At 43.2% G+C, this 27,335-nt stretch overlaps 2 protein-coding genes across 4 annotated transcripts in view; both read left to right on the top strand.

Moving 5' to 3' along the window:
* Nucleotides 1–10,749, top strand: part of wbp4 (WW domain binding protein 4) — an 11,115-nt gene extending 366 nt beyond the window's left edge. The window contains exons 2-10 of the mRNA XM_079495675.1: nucleotides 445–517; nucleotides 632–694; nucleotides 1,683–1,818; nucleotides 2,704–2,937; nucleotides 3,280–3,341; nucleotides 4,768–4,843; nucleotides 5,014–5,186; nucleotides 7,443–7,738; nucleotides 9,165–10,749. Of these exons, the coding sequence (XP_079351801.1) occupies nucleotides 445–517; nucleotides 632–694; nucleotides 1,683–1,818; nucleotides 2,704–2,937; nucleotides 3,280–3,341; nucleotides 4,768–4,843; nucleotides 5,014–5,186; nucleotides 7,443–7,738; nucleotides 9,165–9,372 (1,321 nt within the window). The 3' untranslated portion in view covers nucleotides 9,373–10,749. The remainder of the gene's footprint in view (nucleotides 1–444; nucleotides 518–631; nucleotides 695–1,682; nucleotides 1,819–2,703; nucleotides 2,938–3,279; nucleotides 3,342–4,767; nucleotides 4,844–5,013; nucleotides 5,187–7,442; nucleotides 7,739–9,164) is intronic.
* A 1,823-nt stretch (nucleotides 10,750–12,572) lies between these two features.
* On the top strand, nucleotides 12,573–23,381 carry mtrf1 (mitochondrial translational release factor 1). 3 transcript variants are annotated; one of them, XM_079495837.1, is made up of 10 exons: nucleotides 12,573–13,117; nucleotides 15,768–15,859; nucleotides 16,402–16,483; nucleotides 17,177–17,284; nucleotides 18,241–18,413; nucleotides 19,403–19,520; nucleotides 20,465–20,601; nucleotides 21,174–21,272; nucleotides 22,543–22,665; nucleotides 22,869–23,381. In XM_079495837.1, exons 1-9 carry the CDS (start codon nucleotides 12,694–12,696, stop codon nucleotides 22,642–22,644), a joined length of 1,335 nt encoding a protein of 444 aa, XP_079351963.1. In that variant the 5' UTR covers nucleotides 12,573–12,693; the 3' UTR covers nucleotides 22,645–22,665; nucleotides 22,869–23,381. The 3 variants fall into 3 exon arrangements, with proteins under 3 accessions (XP_079351963.1, XP_079351962.1, XP_079351961.1); XM_079495836.1 differs by having other exon boundaries at nucleotides 22,543–22,690; nucleotides 22,744–23,381; XM_079495835.1 differs by having other exon boundaries at nucleotides 22,543–23,381.
* The last annotated feature ends 3,954 nt before the right edge of the window (nucleotides 23,382–27,335 follow it).

Raw genomic sequence — 27,335 nt, 5'->3', positions numbered from 1 at the left:
GACCCAAGACAAAAATGTTGTTGTTGTTGAATAAGATTTTGTCCACAATTCCATGCTGATTATGTGTGGCAGGAGAGATATAACAGGCAAACGTTGATCAATATAATTATTTGACATTTCTAATTCTGTAAACTTCTTGTAAATTATTGCAGTAATGCAGAGTATTTAACAAAAATGTAACTCTTGAGAGAGTAAAATGAAACGGGTCCATTTGGTTTCATTCTACACTCTCAAGAGTGTAGAATGGTTAGCAACTCTCCATAATTTAGCTGCAGGGGACCACCTGGAACCCCCTCAAGGAACACATGGTGGTCCCCGGACCACTGGTTTTCAATTTCAACCAGTGGTCCAGTTTACTCACGCTGTAAAATAATAATAAATCACAATTCAAACCCTGTGAGCAATTGATGATATCTAATAGTTTGCATTTTCATCGCTTTTCAGGGCCGATTATTGGAAATCACAGCCAAAGAAGTTTTGCCAATACTGCAAGTGCTGGATAGCGGACAACAAGCCTGTGGGTATAGCCCGAGAAATAAAATAGATCAACGAATAATTTCTACAAATGTACTGTATATCTGGTATTGTGTCTTAATTATATCTTCATCTCCATTCTTCATTTCCACTGTAGAGTGTTGAGTTTCACGAAAGAGGGAAGAATCACAAGGAAAATGTTGCTGCTAAAATCTCAGAGGTAATCTGTATAATGTGGTGGGGTTTTATGATTCAAATCTGTTGGTGAATTTGAACTGGAATTACAGAACATGTTATTGACTTCAATACATATTTATTCCATTGCTATTAGTATAGATGATGTCTTGCATACTATTGTATATGATTGTATTGTATGTCTTTAAATGTCAATGAATTGGACACACAGGAGTCAGGACCACTATGGAAATGGGCCCTCTGGGCTTATCCTTTGAGCACCGTTTGTATATTCTTATAACTGTACCTTTTTGCAAACTGTTAATAAAGTATACAATCAATCAAATAAAATTCGAGGGACCTGATAAAAAATTGACAAACCAGAATCGATTTGGAACCATTTACGTAACAGGTTTTATCACACTGTCAGTGGCACTCAAACCTTTTTTAATTTTAACGAGTCCACCATAAACTCTCAGAGTTTACAAATGGATCCTTACTGGTCCATGTGGTTCCATCCATCAGAGTTACAGACCTGTAAGGGTCCATTTGGTTCCATGTGTGTACACTCTCAGAGTTACAGACCTGTAAGGGTCCATTTGGTTCCATGTGTGTACACTCTGAGTTACAGACCTGTAAGGGTCCATTTGGTTCCATGTGTGTACACTCTCAGAGTTACAGACCTGTAAGGGTCCATTTGGTTCCATGTGTGTACACTCTCAGAGTTACAGACCTGTAAGGGTCCATTTGGTTCCATGTGCTGTACCTGTACCTTGCAGTACTGCATACATATTATTGAAGCGGTTCTCAAAGTAATAAATTAATAATATAAATAAAAATACAAATATATATTTAAAATTAATACTGTATATAGGAATCCGTTAAAGGGAACCGTTTAGGAATCGGACAGTTTAAGGAATCGTTCAAATCCAAGAGGACGCCCTATAGTTCTTCTGTCTTCTGATTAGCTGGTTGTTTGATTGCTATTAATTAACGCCTTGTTGTCAATCGCCTCCCGTTTTGTCTTTGTGCAGATTAAAAAGAAGAGCATGGACAAGCTCAAGCAGGACGAGAAGAACTGTAAAGAGTTTGCAGCGATGGAGGCGGCAGCGATGAAGGCATACGAGCAAGACTTGAAGAGGATGGTGGAATCCGGGGAGGTGGAATCCGGTGAGGGTTGGTTGGTTGATGTTATTCACTGTATGTAGGATGGGTACATTTCAAAGGAAGTATAGGTCAATTTACAATGTACAATTTAGGCATTTAGCAGACACTCTTAATCCAGAGCGATTTACATTAAGCCAGAACAAAAAGCATGGCAATACATCATATACATAAAAAGTAGCTATCATGAAACATGCGTAAGCTAAGAACATAACAGTGGAATATATCTATATAATGAAACTATATGTATAAACTATACATATATAATATACTATACTATACCATATACATATATACTATAAAGTGCTATGACTACATAAAAAGCTATTCTAGTGGTGTCTACGTAACATGCTATAAGTCTGTATAAAATGCTATCTTAAGGCTCATACATAGTCGGGATTTTCGGTGGTTAGGTGACCACCGAACTACAACATGACGTCACAAGCCGCGGTGAAGAGCAAACCACCGCCACCGCCCCAGCCCTTCTCTCTGTTTTTACTCACCACCGCTCAATGTTATTTCAACTCCGGTGGTCAGCTCACCACCGGAGCGGTGGTCACCTCACCACCTCGCCCCTTAGATAGCACATAAAGTGCTATCTAAGGGGCTAGGGCAAGTGCTACGGGCCATGATGGAGTCTGAAAAGGTGGGCTTTCAGACTATGGCAGAAGATTGGGAGTGAGGCTGCAGTTCTGATTGTAATGGGAAGTGCATTCCAAAGTTTTGGAGCCAATGCAACAACTGCTATGTGGATAAAAGACTTGTTTAGTTTCACAACTAAATCGGAAGTAAATTGTATACAAAAAAAAAGAAGATAAAAGCATGAAACACAACAACATCCTGGGGGAGGACATTAATGTTGAAACGAGGTGCTTTTGTGTTGATGGTTAGGAGCGACGGAAGTCCCCACAACTAGTCCGAGCCCGCCTCCGTCTCAGCCCAAGTCTCAGCCCAAGTCTCAGCCCAAGTCTCAGCATCAGTCTCAGCATCAGTCTCAGCGACGAGAAAAGAAGGGAAAGCGATCGGAACAGGATGGGTCTGCAGTGTCCAGAACGCAGTCGCAGGTTTGGGTGCAGGGGAAGTCAGAAGAAGGGCACACGTACTACTACAACACACTAACTGGAGGTAAGGTCAACCTATTTTGGTTCATTTTTGTCATCGGGGACATTTTTCAAAAGTCTTCAGAAATGTCAAAAAAGAAAAAAGAAAATAGCAGATCTAATGTGAAGTCATAGATTGGTTATTTTTGAAATTTCTATTTTTGAAAAACCGTAGTCGGATGTATTTGTTTTTCTTCTTTTTTTTCTTCAAATGTATTACTCGATTTACCACTTTTTGACAATATCAGTCAACATCATTAGGACAAAAGTGGGATCGCCATCGGAAACCAAAGATCTTGCATCAGTCGGCTTCTAAGCATAACACTGTGGTTCTAATCTTTATTCTTTCTTTATTGGGATTTGACAGAGTCTAAATGGGAGAAGCCAGAGGGAGAGAGCTCAGACTCCACTCAGACCGGGCAGAGTGAGGTACGATCTACCAAACCATTCTTTAGGTTGGCCATCAGCTGACACAGCATTGAGTGTCTGGGGCCCTTTTTGAAACTAGCTCCTCGCCACTCGCCCTACACACTTCCACTCGGTTTGAGCATAGATATATAAATAACCGAGACGCAATGCAATGCAAGTGGATGGGAGGGGGATTCCGGTGCCGTCTCTATTATTTATATATCTATGCTCAAACCGAGTGGAAGTGTGTAGGGCGAGTGGCGAGGAGCTAGTTTCAAAACGGGGGTTAGGCAGTGGTTTTCAACCCTTTTCATATCAAGGTCCATTATTTTTTTCGGCATTTGAGCCACGCGGACCACCATTTGACGAGATTCCAAAACTAAAGAATACTTGTCGTTGGATAATTGGATTATACTTGGTCCTTCCAACATACTCTTTACTTATTTAATATTATTTATTATTCCGTATATATATTACTGTACATTTTTCTGTATTTGTTCTCTCATTACTGCATTACTGTATTGCACTTCTGGCTAGACGCCACTCTTCATTTCATTGTCAAAGTGTTTGTATACTATGTGCAGTGACAATAAATTGAATCTAATCTAAAAATCTAATCTAATAAGATTTGGTCCACATTTCCATGCTGTATTGATGTGGTACCATTAGGAGAGATAACAATTATTCTACATACAATTGTGTAGACTTCTTGTAAATTAAGTAAAGCAGATGTTTAACAATAATTTCACTCTTGAGAGCGTGAAATGAAACCCTCACGGGTCCATTTGGTTTCATTTTACGCTCTCAAGGGTTAAAGATCTATAAGGGTCCATTTGGTTACCAACTCTCCCATCATTTAGCTTGGGACCACCTGGCTGGAACCTCCTCAAGGACCACTGGTGGTCCCGGACTAGAGCTCTTCTCAAGGATTAAAGTTCTCAGTCGCCACGACTGATTTATTTTTCTTTTTGATTCCACAGAAGCCAGCATGTTGCACAGCGAAAACATGCTCTCAATGCGCCGCGCATTGAGAACTTGCAGATCGTCTATTTTCGGCTTATTTGATGTGGTCAAACTAGCAATATGTTCTGAAGCATCTTCCATAAAATCTGTGATTTCTTTCACCTGGTTGACAGCAGGGACAATATTACTAAAACATCATTTTACATATTGTGTTGATTGTTTAGGAATCAGCGCTGTAGTGTGTGGGGCAGCTCCTTTCATGCTGTCTCACAAATCACACATTTAGGATTTTATTTTTCTTTAATCCATGTATTCTATAGAAACGGATAAACTATTCATCCACAATCCACTTAATTACTTATTTTAGGTTTCGATTTGTTGATCTGAATTGTTGATTATTAGATTGATCAAAAACACAATCAATAGAATCATCACTAAGACAATCAATAGTTGGCAGCTCTAAATTGGCAGTGTGTCTGTGTAGAACTCAACAGGCGGTGGGTGGAAGGATGCAGTCAGTCCTGAAGGGCATACTTACTATTACAGCACAGCGACGGGAGGTAAGTTGCAATGATTAATGTCGATTATTCTTCTAGAACCGTCTTTTTCTATTTTTATTTTTATATGAATACTAGTTTATATGAACCCCAACCTCCCAGTTTCAGGGGGCGGACAGTCTAACAACATCGTATTTTCCCCATGCATTCTCCTCGTCCTATTCCTCTCACAGAAACGAGTTGGGAACGTCCAGCAGACTTCTCCGCGGACGCATCCGGGCCTGGTCCACAGGATGAATCCCAGCCAGAGCCGCCCGGGACCTCCAGCCCGGCCCCTGCACTCCAGGAGCCTGAAGGCAACGGACAAGACAGCCAACAGCCCAAAGTCACCAAGATCAGCTTCAGGGTGAGAGCACACACATCTAATCTATATCATTTGACCCAGAGGTTCCCAACCGGTGGTACTTGAGCCTATACCACCAGAAGGGGGCGCAAAAAAGGAGAAAAAAAAGACAAAAGTGGAATGAAATATTTATATTATTACTACAGGTAGTTCTTCTGACCAGTGTTGATTTCGTCGACTAAAACTAAGACGAAAATTGTTCGTCGACTACCTTTTTCCACTGACGAAAACTAAATGGAAACTAAATGAAAACTAAGCTATGATGACTAAAACTAAGACTAAATATACTGACAATTTTGTCGACAAATACAAACTAGACTAAAATGTTAGGAGGGGACTAGTAGACGAGACATCCAGTATAAGTCATTTTACACTTGGTTTGCATGGTGAAAATAGCCGATCTACAAGCTCACAACGCGTCGAAGCGTGCCGCGTTGTAGCTTGTAGATTGGCTCTTTTCAGCAAGTGTAAAAACAGTCATTACAACGGCATCAAGGCCCGCCAAAATACATTTAATCGACTAAATCAACTGTAGATTCAGGCGACTAAAATCTTATGATATTTATTTGACTAATACTAGACTAACACTAAGACATTCCAGGTGACTAAAACGTGTCTGAAACTAAATTAAAACTATTCAAGAGACTATGACTAAAACAAAAATCTAAATTTACTGCCAAAAACAACACTGCTTCTGACCAAGCAATTGGTTGAAATAGGCTGTCCAGCCATGCTGAAATGGGCATGACGGCACACCTAGCCGTTAATAGAAGATTTGTCAAAGCAGCAGCATTATTGGCTTAGGAACGGAACACCAAGGGCAGATATACGCTCCTGTATTTTAACATCAGGTATTATGGTGGTACTTGGAGAGACAAATATTTTCTTAGGTGGTAAATAATCACTTTTATTTACCATTATTTTGTACTTAAGCTGTCGAAAAGATAAGATCAAAAGAGACACAACTAGGGATAAAACCTAAGGATAAAACGAAGGAAATGCTTTTTTAAAAGGTAGGTTTTTAGTCCTTTTTTTAAAGGTGTCAGTAGACTGTGGTGCTCTCAAGTGCTCAGGAAGGGCATTCCAGAGACGTGGAGCGGGACCTGGTCGCTCGCGGTGCAGAGCTTGGCCATAGAGTAAGACAGTCACGATATCGAGGGGGCTGAATACTGAGCACTCGAGCGCTGTTCATGCAGCCTGTAGTGTAGAGTGACAAGCTGGAGTTTTCAACCAAATATCAGTAATTTTAAATGTGTGCAACATGACAACTATTTTTAAAGTATTGTACAGTGACGAGTTCTGACAACTAACGTCTCTGTAATGTTTATGTTGTACTATTACTAAAAAACAATCTAAAATATAGGAATTTAAGATCATTAAAGCTGAGCTGTTGCCTGAGTCCAGTGCATTCTGACAACTTCCGGTCCAGGACATTCTCACTCTTCGCAATGCTCTTCGCTCTTCGTTGTAGTAACTCTGTCTAAAGGTGGCCTTACACTAGCCGATAATCGGGCATTTTTGACGCTCGGGGGGTGCCCGACTCAATCGGGCACCCCCCGCGCGCGATCGGGATCGGCCCGATCAACATCAAGAATGTTTGATATTTGCTCGGCCCCCGCTCCGATTATCCTGTAGTGTGTGGTGCTGTCAGATTTCAAATGCCCGATTATCGGCTAGTGTAAGGCCACCTTTACTCTATGGCTATGGTCCGAGTGCCGCATTACGAGCTTGTAAATCTGCTATTTTTGAAAAATCTTGGAAATCTTGGAATATGTAATTATTCTTTCCCAGCTAGCGTTTATTACGCAAATCTTTGCTTCTGCGGGGTCCCTAGAACAAAATATTTTCAGATGGGTGTCCGGCGGCCAAATACATATAAATATTTGAGGTCTATTTGTACGTCTCTAAGTGTTTTGATGATTTGACCATGGTGGACCCTATTGGAAACAAGTGTAATGCTTAATTGGGTCGTCCACTCACAGTTAACAGCCTTTGTATTGAGGTTGTGCTTGAAATGTACTGTAATTCTGCAAACTGTTAATAAATTCTTCAATCAATCAATCAAAAAAACTTTGAGCACCACTGATATAGAAACATACGTTTTTTTGTTTTCAGAAAACTGACCCCAAAAGTGGGTCGTGAGATGGTCTTGGATTAAATAATCCATTGATTTACTGGTCCATATATTAATACAACTATCAATGTTGACCTTTTGATTTGCGTGTCAAATGATACTGAACATCTGTGTGCTTTTGTTAGAAAAGGAAAGCGGACACGGAGTCCACCGAAAAGGAGGAGGACGAACAATCTGCCAGCGGCAACGAGGACGACGTTGTGGAACAGGAAGAGGCCCCAAACGCTACGCCTCTACCTGAGGAGGAGATGAAGATGGAGGAGGAGGTGAAGTCAAAGGAGGGGGAGGTGAAGGCCAAGGAGGAGCAGGAGGGAGCACATGCCAAGACGGAGGAGGTGGAGAGGAGGGCACGTGCCAAGAAGCCGAGGAAGACCACCCCATACGGTGCCTGGGAACAGATCCAGGAGGAGGAGGATCCATAGTAAGTTGAATGAATGTTTTGAAATAAATGAATGAATGTTTATTTCGAACTCTTTTAAATAAAAAAGACAATACAAATACAAAATATACAATAATACATTAAAAGAAAAAGAAAAAATAGCTAAAACAAAGGCAAAACAAAATATAGTACAATTGTTCGAAAAGGAGTAGGAATGAAGCCTAAGCTTATCTGGTCCTACCCCTATTTATACAATTTAAAAATAAACAAGCAGTAAAACTAGACCACTGGGTACTTTGTGCGTCTTGGAAAGTCTGGTGACGTGAGGTTGATTAGGCGCGTCGTCTCTTGAATCTAGGGAGACGCTTTCTAGCGTGCACGCACATGCACTGTTTTGTTCCGTCCCTGCGCGTGCACGTCAAAGAATGACTGGTACCACAGCGAGCATGACACCACTGTATGCAATGGGAGAGCCCATTTCACCCATGCAACATTCCGGACAATGCTGTATTGCAGGAGTTAATGCAGGAGTTTTGACGATTCAACTAACTAACTATAGGGCCTCCCTCCCTCCCCATACTAGTGCGAAACGGGGTAGTAAAAACGGGGAAGCATCAGAAACACCCAATCTAGCTTGTAGATCAGTTGTTTTCGATACGTGACACCCGCGCACAACCAAGTATACCTACAAGTATTGTACCGGAACCTGAACATGCTCGTCACGCGTAAACATGAACAGAAAAATGAGGGTCCTCTAAAAGTCTAAGGGCTATATCTTGCGCCACCCCTTAACCCTTATCCCTTATTTGCCAATTTTTTACTATTTAAAAAAACTTTTAAAACCGTTCAAATAGCTGCTCTACAAGCTCACAACGTGTAGATGTAGATCGGCTAGTTGAACTATTTTTAAATGATTTTCAAAATAGTAAAAAATGGCAAATTAGTTTAGGGATAAGGGTGGAGCCCTAAATGTATTGGATGTCGATGTTAAAGGCGAATCAAGGGAAGAGCTGTACCTTTTGGCTTTCTTAAAGCATTCAGGACGGGAACCCCTTTTGGTGTTTTATAAGCATTATGTTATACTTTAGCTGTTGAAAAAATAGCACGTCTACAAGCGCAGAGTGCCGCGCTACGAGCTTGTAGATGTGCTATTTTTAAAAGATCTTGAAAATCTGGCGCAAATATTTGAATATATATTCTTTCAGAGCGACCGTTTTCAACTCAAATCTTCTGCTTCTATTTTCAGATGGGGGCCAGCGGCCAAATTCAGATCATTTTGGGGTCTTTGACACAAAATAATATTTGAGAACCCACTGATATAGAATCAGGTTTTTCTGATTTAGAAGACATTTGCCTCAGGTCTAAATGGGTTAATTATTTTTGAAACAATAAGAGCTAAGATAACAAATATAATGTATAGTACATATTGTTTTATTAAAACCCGGGATGTCCTCTTTTTTTTCCCCAGTGACAATGTGGACCTGCAGTTGCCCCAGATGGAGGGAATGGAGGTAATGCCCAGCGGTCTGGACGACCTGCCCCCGGAGCCCAAGCCCAAGTTCAGGGAGCGCATCATCACGTCTCTGGGGGATGAAGGAGGCCCCGCGTCCTTCAAGAAGACCAAGACGCTCAACGGCAGAGCCAGGAGCATCAGACAGAGGGTGACAGACGACTGACAAAAACAATTCCCTACCTACGCTACGGACTCCACTCAACACTTCAACCGCAGACACTCATACCGTAACTCGCAGCTTAACTCAAAGCCTGAGTTACCGGTAGGTATACTTGGTTGTGTGCGGGTGTCACGTATCGAAAACAACTGATCTACAAGCTAGATTGGGTGTTTCTGATGCTTCCCCGTTTTTACTACCCTGTTTCGCACTAGTATGGGGAGGGAGGGAGGCCCTATAGTTAGTTAGTTGAATCGTCAAAACTCCTGCATTTGATCATCCATTTATTCCATTAGATTAGACCATAGACCATTTTATGGTTTTATCCAGAATGAAAACATTCTCTGATGTAAATGAGTTAGCGTACATTTCCCATATATAGCCTATAGCCACTATAATGTTTTAGTTATTTCATAACTCAGGGTTCCCCAATTAATTTTCCTCGAGGGCCATATTTTGACTAGGGTACCAGGCTGGGGGCCGAGTCCGCACGCGTGAGGTCGAGGTCTTGCCCTGAAAATTCATTTTCAGGGCAGGACCCCATTTGAAAAGGATGCCCAGTTTGACATGCATAGGCTACTGACCCCCATTTAATGCCATTTATATCTTTTATATATTTTTTAATTCTTCCGCGGGCCGCCAGGGGGCGCTCGGCCCGCGGGCCGCCTATTGGGGAACCCTGTGACATAACTTAATATGCTTCTGGCTGTAATCTTAAAAATATAAAAAGAATATACTCCTGTGGAAAGGAATTATTTTACTTATATTGACCAATTAGTATAATTTAGTATAGCATTGATTGCATACATTTTATTTGTAGGCTACTGTCGTGAAAGTTTATAATAGTTTCAACACCAAAGTAGTAGTAGTAGTTGTGAATTAGCAAACTGGACATTTTGGACTGAATGTTTCCTTCATCCACGGCTTCTGTTTTCGCCGAAGTTTTTATTTGTGTTTTTTCTTTCAGTCATAAGCGCAGGTCCGTTGTGCTTCACGTTCCACAGCCGTCTGCCTTGACTTCTGTGTGCGCTGACTGCGGCGGGCACGGTGTGGGCTAGCCCCTCCCTCCCCTCACTGGTGCGAAACGGGGTAGTAAAAACGGGGGAAGCGTTTCTGATGCGCGACACCTGCACGTGACGTAACTAAGGGCGCGTTCGGAAATAGCGCACTGTGCAATGCAAACTAATAGGCGAGTGCGCTCCCGGTGCGCATTTCCGAACGCACCCTAAGTATAAATCAGGCCTAAGACGACGATACTTTCCAGAGATTTTATTTTATTTTTCTGTACGGAATAGGAATGATGAGGTGACTGTTTGTTTCTTTTACAACATACTGTACATAACAGTACTGAAGATCTTTTGATATTAAATGTTTTAGTATCCAGTGGTCTCGAGTGAATATTTTCAGTACTCATGAAAACAGTTGTGGAGCATTCTCTTCTAGCACGTCATCAGTCTCTTGAGTGGATAAATGCATAGCCTAAAGCATGAAAGGCCCCCCTCCTGTTTTCTGTGATGTTGATTTCTGTCATCTGTGTAATTTATGTAAAGATCTCAAGGCATTTTTAGAGGTTATAATACCAATATAATATTTCTAATATAAAAGATGAGGATTGGACAAGTTATTGTCGTTTTCATCACATGCATTGTGGAGTAAGTGTTACTAACATGGAAATACTTTGTCCAAACACAAATTTTAATATAAAAGCATTTCAGTATTGCATGGATAAAACACTATATACACTATACACACAAAACATGTTTTTGTAGTATCTACTATTGTAGTATAACAACTACTACTACATAAAGAAAAGGCGACGATCCGAGCACTCAAAAATGTTTAAAAATGAGGAGAGGGTGGATAAAAATCAAGGTACTTTATTTAGAAATGTTTAAAAAAACATGTTAGGACGACTCAAGGGGCAGGTAATGGTATCCATACCTAGCCTGGATCCAGCCCAAAGACCCCGCCCACTTTCTGAGTGGACTGCGTCTCAAGAAAGCTACAGTCTGATAATCAGGCTAATCCATACCAGCATTAGCCCCGTCCCTATTGCATAATGCATATGCCCCGAGTGGTATATTAGTATCGCAACACGAGGCTACCAGCATAGGGCATAGGCCCTACCGTATTTTTTACTGTGGCGCCATCTGCTGACAGAAAGTGGATATCGCAGCTAATACGCAAACGCAGTCTTTTGACCCGGCCTCTACCTTCCGTAGTAGTACCACTTCTACACGTGACGAAAGACAAAACAAACTTATTGGTGTTTATTTTTTATCCACCTCGTTGTGGTTTCTGGTTTGTAGGCTTATTATTATTATTAGTATTATTATTAGTATTATTATTAAATGCTGTCTTCTTCCATCACAGTGGCCACAGTCCCAGTCAGGTTCCATTGATAGACAGAGATTGCCTTATCCACATTTTTACTTTCTTAAATGTGGAAGAGCTGTTCAACGTGTCCACTGTCCAGTGTTTGTAAGGTAAGGAACGATGCTGCCTGGAGGCTAGAAGAACCCTAGGTGGTTCCCAAAACTTTTTCATGTCAAGGACCCCCAAATTGACACTAATTAGCCCGTGGACCCCCATTTGAAGAGATATGTCAGACCCCCAGTTTTACATGCATTAGGCTACGGACCCCCATTTAATGGCATTTCTATCTCTGGAACCCCCAATTTATATTGTAAAATCAATGTTAATTTAACTCTGAGCCCGTTAGGGTCCGTTTGGTTCCATTACATTGTTACACTCTCGGGTTACAGACCCGTTCATTTGGACTATCATTTAGCTGGGGACCCCCAGGAACTCCCTCAAGGACCCCTGGGGGTCGCCGGACCCCACATTGGGAACCACTGGAAGAATACATAAATAAATACAATTCCCAGAGTTCATGGCATACTACTCTTCCGTATACGTCACATCCTCGACACAAGAGAGAGTACATGTGATGCACTGATATTGGTGACCTATCGAATTTCGCATACCCCTACAAGTAATTCCTTTTTTAACCTGCTCTGCTCAAACTGGAAAGATTCAGAATTTCACCACACCACATCAGTGTCAGAATACATGACTGACTATACTCTAGCATTACAATCATCTTTCTCCTTGTAATAATAATACATTAATTCATAGAAAACATTTTCATTTCGAAAACGAAAACCACAAGATTCAATTGGTCACCTATGTCGGTGTAACGCATGCGTTATGCCGTTATGCGTCTCTGTACCAGAAACTAGTGTGTGTATTTACTATTGACATTCGTACAATTTCGCAGTGGTGCTGTTGCGGGATTTTAGCACCAGTCTGTAACACAAATTATTAATGCTTTCTCGTCGCTGGAATCGACTGTGTGTTCTCTGCAACAGTCACTATAACAGAGGGCATTTCTCAAAGGAATGGAGGAAGATATCTTCTGGACACAAACTTCAACATGCTGCTCAGCATCAGCACGTGAAGGCTCTTGTACCAATAACAGCAACAATGCGCAGCATGCACTGTAGCGGCTCGTTATGGGATCATGATAGTGATCATAGTACCACCACCATGTACAACCACGAGTCTGTCCAGAGATATCTGCAACAGATCATGGCAGAATATGGAGATGTCGCCAAAAGGATGCAGCAGCATGAGACGGAGAGAAAGGACTTGAGTATGAGACACGTAGAGTTGTTGCCCATAGCGAATGTGTTTCAGAATATCCAGCATGCCTCCAAGGACCTTGATGAGCTGACGTCCCTCCTGCAAGGTGAGCAGGAACGATTGCAGCATGGGGAGCCTTACTATACTATGCATTGCAATGAATAAAACTTAAAGGGTTAGTTCAGATTTTTGGACTTAATATAAAGCTGTATGAAATACTTGCCATTAATATAGTGGTTGCAAATGTGTTAATTGATTCCCTGAGAGGTGGGAGTTCTGGTCTTTTTTATTTATTTTTATTGAGGGTTTCTTCAATAAACAAAAACAAGACAACAACATATTGCAAAGACAGACTTCATAGACAAACAATACAACAGTTCTATTCTAGTCATTTGGTAGGGGTCACTTTAATTAGCTCTGGTACATAGTTCTAATGCAAAGGCATTAGAGCTATGGACCAGAGCTAGGGGTCACTGGGGGGGGGCACACATTAAAAATGAATGAATCCACAAAACTAGCTAATTTGTATTTTTGTCCTATTTCTACCATATAAAGCAACTTTCGTTCAACTTCGACCTCTCTGTCAACATGGACTGCTGGGGTAGCTCCTTTCGGAACCCTACGTTAAAGTTTCTGACATTTTGATGACTTTACGTAGGGTTCCTTATCATCGACTTCAAGCGACATGGGATGCAATCTGACTTCCCCTTCTCCGACGGATCTCTGCGCTGTGGGTGTCACGCTGACATATTCCAAAAGAAGCATATGAACGCTATAGGAGACAACGAACCCTCTGACCCCCCCCGCGAACGGCTCAGAAGCCGTTAAGTATTTTTAATGTTTGTACGACCGTTTTGGCAGCTCTCTTCCTTCCTTCCTTGACTTCCTTATTGACATCCTATTGTACCGCCTCCATCACCGTGGCTGGCTACCTGCGACAGAGGCAGGAACGCGCAGATAGCCAGTTCCGGCGCTCTGTCGCAGGTAGCCAGCCACGGTGATGGAGGCGGTACAATAGGATGTCAATAAGGAAGTCAAGGAAGGAAGGAAGAGAGCTGCCAAAACGGTCGTACAAACATTAAAAATACTTAACGGCTTCTGAGCCGTTCGCGGGGGGGTCAGAGGGTTCGTTGTCTCCTATAGCGTTCATATGCTTCTTTTGGAATATGTCAGCGTGACACCCACAGCGCAGAGATCCGTCGGAGAAGGGGAAGTCAGATTGCATCCCATGTCGCTTGAAGCCGGTGATACCGGACCCTACGGGGTAGGGGTCCAAAGGAGCTCAACCCGGGGGGTCCGGAGACGGGCTACAGTACTGCTGGGGTAGTGATACTGGACACAACATATAGTTCCATGTGACAGAGGGGTCAAAGTTGAACGGAAGTTGTTGTATATGGTAGACATATGTTAACAATACAAATGGTGCTAGTTTTGTGGATTAATTTATTTTTAATGCGTGCCCCCCCACCAAATGACCGGAACTACTTATTATTCACCAAAAACAGAGCAGAATTCCCACCACGGGACTCAGGCAATCAATTAATTAACACCTTTGCAACCACTATATTAATGGCAAGTATCTCCTACAACAGCTTTAAGTCCAAAAATCTGAACTAACCCTTTAATCAGAATAAGTTCAGGGGGAATTAATTGATTTATTGGATGGATGGATCGATGGATGGGTGAAACCTGAACTCCAAATCAAAGTAATCCAAAAGTATTCTGATTATATTACATTTTATGTTGTAACCCAGTATGGATTAGGTTGTAATTTAACAAACATTAACATCCAATTTGTATTTCTGAAAACATTTCAAAGTAATCTCGCCCAAACCCCTCCTGTATTAAGAATTCATTAGATACCATAAACTTGTCTGCCTGGCAGTTCAGCCAAGCAGACAAGCTGCTATCTTAAGACTTACCTTTTTACTCTTGCTTTTAGTTGAGTTTTAAAATATCTGTTCTTGACTTTGTACCACTGCCTTTGCCTGATTTGACACTGCCTTATTGTCCTATTGTTTTAACTGCATGCCTGTTTTAATGCCGTTTTGTTTTGTTTTGCTTTTGTTTTTATTATCTTTTCTGCTCTGTAAAGCACTTTGAGCTGCATTTATGTATGAAAGGTGCTATATAAATAAAGTGTATTATTATTATTATTAATTGCAACGTTGCTTTTATGTAACGTGATGGTAATCTCAAAACATTTTATATATGATGAATGCCAATGCAGGGAAGCTGGAAGTACCTTCACTAAAAACGCCGGAACAACGCTCCACACGTCCCAAACTCTTCTCCCTTCTGGCCCCAAAACTATGGAATGCACTTATTTGTTATAATTTTTATCCCACGATCTTTGCATTCCGTAGTCTGAAAACCCACATCTTCAGACTCCATCATGGCCCGTAGCACCTGCCCTAGCCCCGACGACCTTACAGGCATATGCAAAGCCTCAACCTATGTAACTTAGCTAGCGCTTTATGTAGACTTACAGTAGATAGCATTTTATACAGACTTATAGCATTTTATGTAGACAGCACTATAATAGCATTTTATGTAGACATAGCACTTTATAGTATACATGTATAGTCATTATAGAGATATTCCACTGTTACGTTCTTAGCTTACGCATGTTTCATGATAACTACTTTTTATGTATGTGATGTATTGTCACGTTTTATTGTTCTTGCTTAATGTAAATCGCTCTGGATTAAGAGTGTCTGCTAAATGCCTAAATTGTAATTGTAAATTGAATGAAGGTACCAGAGAAGAAGAGGACAAGCAAATGGAGCAGCTGTTGAAAGAGGAAGAAGTCCAGATCTCCCAAAGACTCTTAGCGCTGAAAAAACATGTAAGACAGCCATTGATTCCTGAGTGACTCGCCAAGCTGCACCATGACTGTGAATCAGTATTGATTTTGACAGCAAATTTAGATTTTAGTTTTATCATATAGACAGTCAATAGTTTTCATTTAGTTTTTGTCACATTTTAGTCACCTGGAATGTCTTAGTGTCTAGTTTTAGTCGACTAAACATCATAAGACTAAATCTACAGTTGATTTAGTCTACTCAAATTTATTGAAGCCGTCGGAATTGCTGATTTTACACTTGCTGAAAATAGCCGATCTGGGCGACGCGTTTTGAGCTTGTAGATCGGCTATTTTCAGCATGCAACCAAGTGTAAAATGACTTATTTGTTGACACATTTCTTGATTTATTTAGTCTTAGTTTTAGTCAGCATAACTTCTTTTTTATTTAGTTTTTATTCCGTTTTTGTCGGTGAAAAGGGGTAGTCGACGAACATTTTTCGTCACAGTTTTAGTCAGCAAAATCAACACTGCTGTGAATACATGGGCTGGATAATATTAACATGGCGTGTGTTTCTGTCCACTAGTTGATCAGAACTCTGGTACCCAGCGACCCACTTGACTCCAGCAGTGTTCTTCTGGAGGTGGTTTCTGGACGTACAACAGGAGGCAAGTACTCACTGATTACCTGATTTACATCTAAAGGTGTTTATCCCATTTAGACCTGAGGCCGATAAAAATAAAAATAAACACTTCTAAATCTATGACCGTTTTCTGAAAAACCTATACCGGTATGTTACTATGTCAGTGGTGCTCAACCTTTTTCATGTCAAGCACCCCCAGAAGCATCTGTATTTTGGCCAGGGACACCCCTGAAGCAAAGATTTGAGTTAAAAACATTTGCTCTGAAAGAATATATTCAAAGATTTGCTCCACATTTTCACGATTTTTCAAAAATATAAAAAACGGGGTCCTTGAGCTAAATGCGTTTGGAACCAAATGGACCCTTATGGGTCTGTAAGTGTACAAATGGAACCAAATGGACCCTGGCGGGTACATTTGGTTCCATTTGTACACTCTCGGAGTTAAATTAACTTTGATTTTTGAATATAAATTGGGGGTCCCAGAGATAGAAATGCCATTAAATGGGGGGTCCGTAGACTAATGCATGTCAAACAGGGGGTCCTTGAAATGAAACGGGTTGAGAATCTCTGCTAGAGCCGTAAAAATCGTATCTTATTTTCCCCGGCATATCTTTTCAAATGGGGGGTCCGCAGACTAATTAGTGTAAATTTGGGGGTCCTTGGCATGAAAAAGTTTGGGAAACACTGATGTTTTCACCCTGATGTGTTGTGTGTTCAGGTGACATCTGCCAGCAGTTTACCAAGGAGATGTTTGACATGTACCAGGGTTATGCCAGCTACCAGAACTGGGACTTTGAAGTATTCAATTACACACCTCATGAGTATGGTAAGGTCTGGTTCCGGGAGAAAGCTTTCTAGATGTGAGCAGGGTAATACCATAGAGAGTAAGACAGAGTTACGACATTGAGGGGGCAGAAAACTTGAGCGCTCAAGCTCTGTTCATGCAGCCCTGGCTGGAGTGTGACAAGCTGGAGTTTGAAATACATTGTTTTCAACGAGAACGGCGCATACACGTTTTAAAGTATTGTACAGTGACAACTAAAGTCTCTGTAATGTTTATGTTGTACTATTACTAAAAAACGATCTAAAAAATATAGGGTTTTATGATCATTAAAGCTGGCCTGTTGCCTGAGTCCAGTGCATTCTGCCAACTTCCGGTCCAGGACTTTGTCACTGTTCGCTATGCTCTTCGGCAATAGAAGTGTATGTAGAAGAGCCGCCGTTGGACTGAAGCCCCATGAAGTGAACAGAGTTGTCGTAACTCTGTCTTATTCTATGGCTCTGGATGTGAGGAAGTCTCGCAAAGAAAACTGTCCTGAGCACCTTCCAGTACCGACTAAATCTACAGTTGATTTAGTCGACTAAAATGTGTTTTGGCGGGCCTTGATACCGTCGTAATGGCTGATTTTACACTAGCTGAAACACGCTGAAAATAACCGATCTACAAGCTCACAACGCGGCGCGAGCTATTTTCAGCATGCAACCAAGTGTAACATGACTTATACTGGATCTCTTGTCCACTATAGTCCCTCCCTAACATTTTAGTCTAGTTTTTATTTGTTGACGAAATTGTCAATATATTTAGTTCGTCTTAGTTTTAGTCATCATAGCTTAAACTAAATGAAAACATTTAGTTTCCATTTAGTTTTCCTCAGTGGAAAAATGTAGTCGACGAAAATCTTTCGTCTTAGTTTTAGTCGACAAAATCAACACTGGTATAGCGATGGAGCTTCGAGACAAAATGAAGTCAAAATCATTTTGCCCTTTTTTTTTGTCCCACAGGGGGCTTGCACCACGCAGCCGTGCGTATAGCGGGGGACAACGCGTACGGGCGCCTGAAGATGGAGGGGGGGACGCACAGGGTGCAGCGCATCCCAGAGGTGGGGCTGTCTTCCAGGATGCAGAGGATCCACACCGGGACCATGACCGTTATCGTTCTACCTCAGCCCACTGAGGTGTGCACAGGCAGTCAGTCCGTCGAGCGCTCATCAAAACCTCTGGGGAGGCACGGTGACACAGTTGGTAGTGCTGTCACCTCACAGCTAGAAGGTCCTGGGTTCGATTCCCGCTGTGGGTGCTAGGGGCGTGTTCTCTCCTCTGCGTGCGTCATCAGTGGAGAGGCGGGGTTGGTGAAAGGGCCCTTCTGTGTGGAGTTTGCATGTTCTCCCCGTGTCCCCTAGGGTAGGTGCCCTCACACAAAACATGCAGTAATCCTGGTCTCTAAAACTACCTCCCCCTGTCCAGCCTGATGGAGGGGAAAGGAACCGGTCAGAATAACGTGTTCCTTCCACCACGCGCTACGTCCGGCCGGGATAACTCCCCCCTGTCGGGTGAAAAGAAGCAGCTTGGACTCCTCATGCATAGAAGAAAGCATGAGGTCAGTCCGCTGCCATCCCCAGGTTGGCAGAGGAAGTGCAGCGCCCAGGATTACATTAGATAATTGATGGTGAATTTTGGTGGAAAAAATTGACAACAACTCTGTCCTACAAATTAACTTAATGTTTTTGTGTCCAGGAAAGTAAAACAATCCCCTCTGAGTTTAACCCATTCTGGGTGGTAACCCCTTTTGGTGTTTTAAGCATTAAGTTATACTTACAAAAATAGCAGATCTACAAGCTCGTAGCGCGGCACTCTGTGCCACACTACGAGCTTGTAGACCTGCTATTTTTTTAAAATCATGAAAATGTGGAGCAAATTTGTAATATATATTCTTTCAGAGCGAACATTTTTAACTCGAATATTTGCTTCTGGGAGGGTCCCTGGAACTACATATTCCCAGATGGGGGTCGGCGGCCAAATACATATAATTGTGGGGCTCCTTGACATGAAATAGTTTGAAAACCACTGACATAGAAACATAGGGTTTTCAGAAAACTGTCATGATTTAGAAGACTTTTGTAGAGCTGAGCTCAGGTCGAAATGGGATTCCCCTCTGTGTTTGCAGATTGATGTCAGCATCAATCCCAAAGACCTGCACATCGACACCTTCAGGTCACAGGGTGCCGGCGGGCAGAGTGTGAATACAACAGACAGCGCTGTACGTATCGTCCATCTTCCCACAGGTAAGAATGAACTTGAAACAGGGCGGTTTTCTCCGTACATGTGGTATATGTCACTGCGGTGGTGAGCCACCTACATTTACCATGTGGTGTTCTTGCTTACTGTAAAACGCTCTGGATTAAGTTGTAAATTTGAATTTGTATTTCAATCTCCATTTTTCATTAATTATGGAAGACGTTTGAGCATCAGTGCCTGATTCTGATACTTAATACAGTACATCTGTATTTGTGTGTGTATTGACGCATTTACGTTAGCCTGGAACTCACCTATGCTTTTTATGGCATAGGCAGCTCCCGGCAGGATCCGCCGGCAGAAACTATGCGCAGCTGCTAGACATGAGACTAATTAATTAGAGCGACAGAGAGAGAGGAGTGTGTGTGTATATGTGTGCGTGTGTGTCAATTTAACAAAGGTGCAGACGATCAGAAATCAGCAGAGAGTGAGTGATGTTTGCGCTACTCTATGCCGAATTGAAGTGGACTCGGACCCAGACTTTTTTTTTTCTCCCTGGAAATAAAAACGTCGGTTTCCGAGGCTAATTTACGTAGACCTGAAATTCTACAAAATGTCTAAATCCTGACACGTATCAGTGGTGCACTGACTGGTGCTTTCATGTCAAGGACACAAAAATAATTCTGTATTTGGCCGCGGATCCCCATCTGAAAATATGTTGTTCCAGCCAGGGACCCTCCCAGAAACAAAGATTCAAGTTAAAGCGGTCGCTGTGAAAGAATATGTATTCAAAGATTTGCGCCACATTTTCAGGATTTTTCAAAAGAAATCCACAGCTATGAGGTGAAACGGATGCGTCCTCAGGTCTAAACGGGTTACGTTACTTGTTGTTTGGTTGTCTGTATCAGGTATGGATAGGCCTGTGTGTTTTAAATGTTTTTTTTAAACTTTTACGTTTGTCTGAGTGAGAGCACTGTGTTATATATTGTCCCAGGTACTGCGGTGGAATGTCAGCAGACACGCTCCCAGCTCCAGAACCGAGACCGGGCCATGCGCACGCTGAGGGCCCGCCTCTACCAGAGCATGCTGGGTAAAGAGAATGAGCAGAGGCTCACGGCACGGAAACAACAGGTGACCCTAAATATAAACCTCCACACCATTCGCATTCCTACTGTGGAACAGTGGTTTTCAACCGATTTTGACCCAGGGACCACTAACCTGACACCACTAATGTGGGGTGCATGGGTCCATCATAGACCCACCCCACACAATAGTGTGTATGTTTGTGTGTGTGTGGGGGGGGGGGGGGGGCAACATTCCATTTTTATTTTGATCAATGTTTAATGATCAAAATAACAATTCTTCAACATTCTCTAATTGTGTAGACTTCTTGTAAATTGCACATGATTGATTAACAATAATTTAACTCGTGAGCGCGTAAAATGAAACCAAATGGACCCGGGAGGGTCATTTTACTCTCTCAAGAGTTAAAGATCTATAAGGGTCCATTTGGTTACCAACTCTCCATTTAGCTGGGGACCACCTGGAACCCCCTCAAGGACCACTGGTGGTCCCCGGACCACTGGTTAAAAACCACTGCCCTAGATTGGAACAAGGTGTGTGTCTGAAAACTATACCGCTTCACAGTAAATACATATCCATAGTTGATTTCTGCTCGTCTCGCCGCCATACTGCAACTCTAGGTGGGCACACGTTCCCAGTCAGAGAGGATTCGTTCCTACAATTTCAGTCAGGACCGCGTCACGGACCACAGGACAGGATACGTGACCAGAGACATAAAGGTACAAAGAATGGGAGTGTGTATTGTATCAGCATATCACCAAACATGACCAGCATTAGTATTGCAGTCAGATGCTCCTTTCCACTGCATAGTAATAAATAATTATAGCCTTTCATGGCCTTTCATGGCCACTATGTTCCACAAGCCTGAGAGAATAAATGTCTTTTCAAGGCAGCCTTAACCCATTTTGACCGTACGACATGTGGGAACGTCATAACTAATCCAACTGACCGCTTGCTATATCAAACGAGAGAAAAATATTATTTTTTGGAGTTGGCCTCTCCTTCTGCACCATACTCCTTGCTCTTTTGCACATGCGCGTTGTCCTTCACTTCCCTGTTTACCGCTCACGAAGAAAGGCTCGGCGAGCGTAATCTAATGAGCTCTCTGTGGTTTTGACCAGATGGATATACTAAGCTCTTCATTTCTGACTTCAACATGCCTCTCGTTCAAAATATGAAGCGAGCGATCATCAGCGATCGTAATCTTAGCGAGGTAAGCAAGCAGAAATATGTCTCCTGGTTTTTGTCTGGAACGGAAGGGGGGTGGGGGGTGTTACAGAGTAAAAGCGGCAATATCTTCCCGGCACCCCAAGCTTCTATTTTGAAAGAAATCCCGGCACAGATTGTGTTAAAAGAGTCCAGTGTTGGAGCCTGGCAAATCTCTATTGTGAGAGAGTTCCACAGGGGTGGGGGCTGCCTGTTTGTTTTTGGGGACAGAGAGGAGGTCCAAGTTTGTGGACCGCAGGTTCCTTGTCACAGGAGGTTTATGGAGGATGCCTGAGAGGTACTGTGGAGCCCCAGGGCGTTTTGACATTTTGTAGGTGAGAAGGAGTTTGTAATTGATGCGGAACTTGGCAGTACAGTTGTTTACGGTTGGGGGTGGTGCGCTGCCAAGGCTTGGTGCGGGTGAGAATCCTGTATACCAGTGGTTCCCAAAGTGGGGTCCGGGGAGCCCCAGGGGTCTGTGAGGGAGTTCCAGGGGTTCCCCAGCTAAATTATTAGATAGTTTGGAACCAAATGGCCCCATATGGGTCTAGAGCTATACAAATCTTCTCTTATGGGGGTGTCCCTGGCATATCTCTTCAAATGAGGGTCCGCGGGCTTAGTGTCAATTCGGGGGTCCTTGACATGAAAAAGTTTGGGAACCACTGTTGTATACTAGTACCACTTTGGTAGAATCATCGGGAGTCAACCAGTAGCACATGCACTAATGGTAAGGGGATCTGATTGTTTACCTGTGTGTCTGTCTGCTCTCTTGCATTTTGTTAGGAGTTCATGAGAGGTGGCGAGGCCCTCGACGAACTGATCTCCGATCTCCTGGAGCATGGACAGAGAGAGGCTCTTCTGGAGCTGGTGGAGAACAGCGGGTGAAGCAACCCGTGTCGTGCCAGGGTCTGGTGGTGGCGTGGCGGACCAGGCTGTGTAGCAACCCGTGGCGTGCCAGGGCCTGGTGGTGGCGTGGCGGACCAGGCTGTGTAGCAACCCGTGCCATGCAGGGCCTGGTGGTGGCGTGCCAGGGCCTGGTGGTGGCGTGGCGGGCCAGGCTGTGTAGCAACCCGTGCCATGCAGGGCCTGGTGGTGACGTGGCGCGCCAGGCTGTGTGGAGCTGAGACCAGGGAAGAACCTGCATGCAGGTCAACCATGACTGTCCGGCGGACCGGCAGCATTGACCACTGACTGAACCCAGGAGGACACGTGTTCTCTGTGTCAGTGGTTCCCAAACCTTTTCATGTCAAGGACCCCCAAATTGACACTAATTGGCCCGCGGACCCCCCATTTGAAGAGATATGCCAGGGACCTCCATAAGAGAAGATCTTTACGGCTCTAGCAGTGATTCTCAACCAGTTTCATTTCCATAGGACCCCCCCCCAGTTTGACATGCATTAGTCTACGGACCCCCATTTAATGGCATTTCTATCTCGGAGACCCCAATTTATATTGTAAAATCAATGTTAATTTAACTCCAAATGGATTTGTTTCCATTTGTACACTCTCAGAGTTACAGACCCACAAGGGTCCATTTGGTTCCAAACTATCATTTAGCTGTGGACCCCCTGGACGTTGTATGATTTGACTTGGGTGTGTTCTAAATAAAGTGTTAGTGTTGATTATCGTGTATTGATTGATTGATTGTTTGATTGAAGTATTTATTAATTTCAAGCACAACTCAATACAAAAACTGTTAACAGTGAGTGAACGACCCAATAAAGCACTACACTTGTTTAAAAGAGGGTCCACCTTGTTCAAAATCATCATAACATTTAGAGACGTACAAATATACACTTCTATATAGCCAAAGAACAGGAAATCATCATAAAGGAGGTAAAAAGGGAAAAGAAAACATATACAGTGAGCCGGAAAAAGGGTTGGGTGTGGGATTGAGTGACGTGTTGATTATCGTGTATTAATCTAAGTATAGTAAACTAATACTATTATACTAAATAAAGATAAAGCTCAAGGGAAAGGAGACCTTTTAACAGTACAAAAATGTAAGTTTACACATAATTTACACAATAATCAACACAAACACTTAATTTAGAACACACCCAAATCAAATCATAATGCGGCTTACGTGTTCAATCAATTATTCAATAAAAGCAAACGGCATACACTATTAGTTTGCCTCTTCTACAAAAATAAAAGTTACTGTCGCGCGTGCCAAGCTGTCATTCTCTTGTATTATATCGTAGGCCTACTTAGTGTAATGCTTTATCAGTGTGTCGTCCACAAACAGTTTTTATATTGATTTGTGCTCGAAATGTACTGTAATTCTGCAAACTGTTAAATACTTCAATCAATCAAAAAAAGAGTGAAACAATCTGGAGTTCACAAACAGGTACTCAACACAGCACAACACTGACACCTGCTGGACACAACATGACACAGCATTTATTAGTGCAGATGGTTCCAAACAAAGCAATGTCATTGGTCAATGGGCATACAGGACAGGTGTCAATCAACTCTAGTCAACATATTGCAGGTTTGACGGGGTGGGACTAAAAAAACAAAATAGCAGGAAGGTAAACAGTCTGAGAATGAGAGATCTGTGGAAACAGATGTTTATAAATTAAATAATCTGATGTCACCAAATGAAGAGCCAGGGATTAATATCAGTGTGTATATATCAGCATTTGTGTGTGTTTGGAGCTGGTTTTCACCATAGACTGTAAAAAAATAGGTTACCACACTAAAATCTGGTAAAGACTTTTAACAAACAGTGTGTTGAATTCTCTTCAGACATAAAACATTTCTCGTTTCTTCTGTCTGTCAGAGTGTCCATGCCACGGTGCTGTGCTCTCATCCTCTCTCTCTTCTGATTAGTTATGCACTGCAGCTGCACGCACGCACGCACATACACATACACACACACTCTAGGTGCTGCCACACTTATAAAAGAGCCGCGCACGTCTTAAGCTGTGCGCAGCTTATTTTCCGAGTTTTTAGACAGCTGGTGGATGGAAAAGAAGCTCCACCTCCGCGGACGACTTGCGCGACGGCCAGATTCCCGGAAACGCTCTCCTCCGCGCAAGTCGTCCGCGGAGGTGGAGCTTAATTTCCATCCACCAGCTGTCTAAAAACTCGGAAAATAAGGTGCGCACAGCTTAAGACGTGCACGCCTGTCGACCGTTTTGCTGTGGAAACACTGACACACAGGAAATCGTTATGCATTTGTGTCAATAAAGATGTCTTGAAATCAAAACCGCAGCTTAAAAGTCAGGGGTTAGCAAACTAAAGCCAAGGTTGTAGGTTCAAAACTCAAAAACTCAATATAAACACCAAAACTTTACTTAATATGCAAATATTGAAGATGTGCAATTGGCAAATTAATAAAGCTCCTCCTGTAACGTTTTGGTACGCTTGTAATCTTACTTTAGATTAGAACACAGGACGCTCTGACCAACGCTTGCGGGTTACATAACAACTGACTGTTTTATTGAAGTGTGCCAATCAACCACAACTCACACATACCGGCGTGCGCAACGCATGCGCACTACAGACTTGGCATAATAGAATATGTAGTCCTATTTGTTTGACACATGTAGTTCACTTTACATGACACCTCCCCTCTTAAGTAAAGAAATCCCAAAGTCTTTTACAAAGGCAATATCACCAATCAAATACCTCAGTTTATCTTTTTCTTTCAATTACAAAACCATATGCATCAAAAGTTAGATTAATGAATTAAACGTAAATGCAAATAACTGACCTTAAGGGGGCGTGGGTGTACTACCACAACCCCGAGAGGAGGCAGGGATTATTCTGCCCTAATGCCATCCATCTCTGCTTACAGTAACAAACAACCTAACTAACATAGCGACTGTTAGGCTTCACCACTCTTCCGCTCCTGGTGACAACAGGACCTCCGAGACCTTGTGTAGTGTACAGGTTGTGTAGTGTACAGTACCGGGGGTACTGGATCAGGATACTCTGGTGCATAATGTTCTGGTTCAGGCGGGACCGCTGGTGGCTCCGCTGGTGGCTCCGCTGGTGGTTCCACTGGAGTCTCTCTGTTGACCAGCTGGATGTTCCTCCGGTTCCTCCTGGGTGTGCCACCTCGGCCTGTCTGCAGTGTGAACGACCGTGGTGTAGGCTCCTCACGCTGCACCACCGCTGTTGTCGCCCACGTCTTCTCTCCGTCGATCTTAAGACGTACTCGATCACCACAGGCGAGAGGCGGGAGAGGCTTTGCTGAGTGCCTGCGGTTGTAGAACTTCTCGTAGGACTGTTTAGCTTGCTTGTCATTTTTCCTGACCTTTTCCAAATCAGGCCAAGCAGGTTTCAGATTCTCCATGAGGGTCGGCAGGGTTGTTCGCAGGTTCCGGCCCATCATGAGTTTAGCAGGGCTCTCTCTTGTTGGCTCTGTTGGTGTTGACCGATAGCACAGGAGTGCCAGGTGAGGGTCATCCTGCTTGAGAAGGGCTTTGGCTGACTGAACCGCGCGTTCAGCCATGCCGTTTGACTGAGGACAATAGGGACTGGATGTGACATGTTGGAAATCGAACTCTGCAGCAAACTTCTTGAAGGGCTCCGCAGAGAATTGAGGCCCGTTGTCGGTTCGGACCTCCGAAGCGATCCCCCAGCGGCTGAAGGTGCTCTTCATCTTCCCAATGACTGTTTCACAGTTCGTCTTCGGCAGATTGAGGATTTCCAGCCATCTGGAGAAATAGTCAATTATGACAAGGTAGTGCCGGCCTTTGTACTCACAGAGGTCAGCTGCAATCTTCTGCCAAGGCAGCTCCGGCATTGCTGTAGTGATTAAAGGCTCCTTGCGCTGACTGGGTCGGTTGAGGTTGCAGTGCCGACATGACTGTATGAGTTCTTTCACATCATCTCCAATACCTGGCCACCAGATGGAATCATTGTAGCGCTGTCTACATTTCGTCAGCCCCTGGTGACCCTGGTGGACCTTCCGGACCATGTCATTGCGCATGCTGAATGGGACAACAATCTGGTTGCCATGTTTCAGGACTCCTTTCAGCTCACTTAGAGTTCCACGCTCGTGGAAGTACGGCTTCGCCAATATGGCCACACTTTTGATGTGACCTGGCCAGCCTGTCTTTATGTAGCTCAGGACACACTGGAGCTCACTGTCCTTCTCTGTTTGCTCCATGATCTGCTCCAAGACCGGCCTCCTGACTCCTACGCTCTCCTCAATGGCATTAACGTATGCCTGGACCTCCTTTTCCAGGCTGCCCGGATCTGTGCTTCGTAGCGGGCGCCTCGACAGTGCATCAGCAGCGACGAGGTTCTTCCCCGGGACATACACAGCTACAGGATTGAACTTCATCAGTCTGATGAGGAGACGCTGGCAGCGGAGGGGTGTCGTATCCAGATCTTTTGAATTGATCAGTGTGACCAGTGGCTTATGGTCTGTGTGTAGCTCGTATGACTCTAGGCCACACAGATACTGGTAGAAACGTTCTGACGCCCAAACGCCCGCCAGACATTCCTTCTCGATCTGGGCGTATCTTCGTTCAGCATCAGATAGAGTACGGGAACAGAATGCCACAGGCTTCAGTGTCCCATCATGGTTCTGCATCAGTAAGCCTCCCAGGCCATAG

Source organism: Electrona antarctica (genome assembly GCF_951216825.1).
Source record: "Electrona antarctica genome assembly, chromosome: 24".
NCBI lineage: Eukaryota > Metazoa > Chordata > Actinopteri > Myctophiformes > Myctophidae > Electrona > Electrona antarctica.
Note: the sequence above shows the minus strand (reverse complement) of the source record. Positions and strands in the feature narration are given on the sequence as shown.

What these genes read in the sequence shown, in the direction of transcription:
- mtrf1 (XM_079495837.1), top strand. Translation starts at nt 12,694, where the DNA reads ATGCTTTCTCGTCGCTGGAATCGACTGTGTGTTCTCTGCAACAGTCAC. An exon ending in TCTTAGCGCTGAAAAAACAT is followed by an intron (nt 15,860 to 16,401) that starts GTAAGACAGCCA and finishes TCTGTCCACTAG; the next exon opens with TTGATCAGAACTCTGGTACC. An exon ending in TTCTACCTCAGCCCACTGAG is followed by an intron (nt 18,414 to 19,402) that starts GTGTGCACAGGC and finishes CTGTGTTTGCAG; the next exon opens with ATTGATGTCAGCATCAATCC.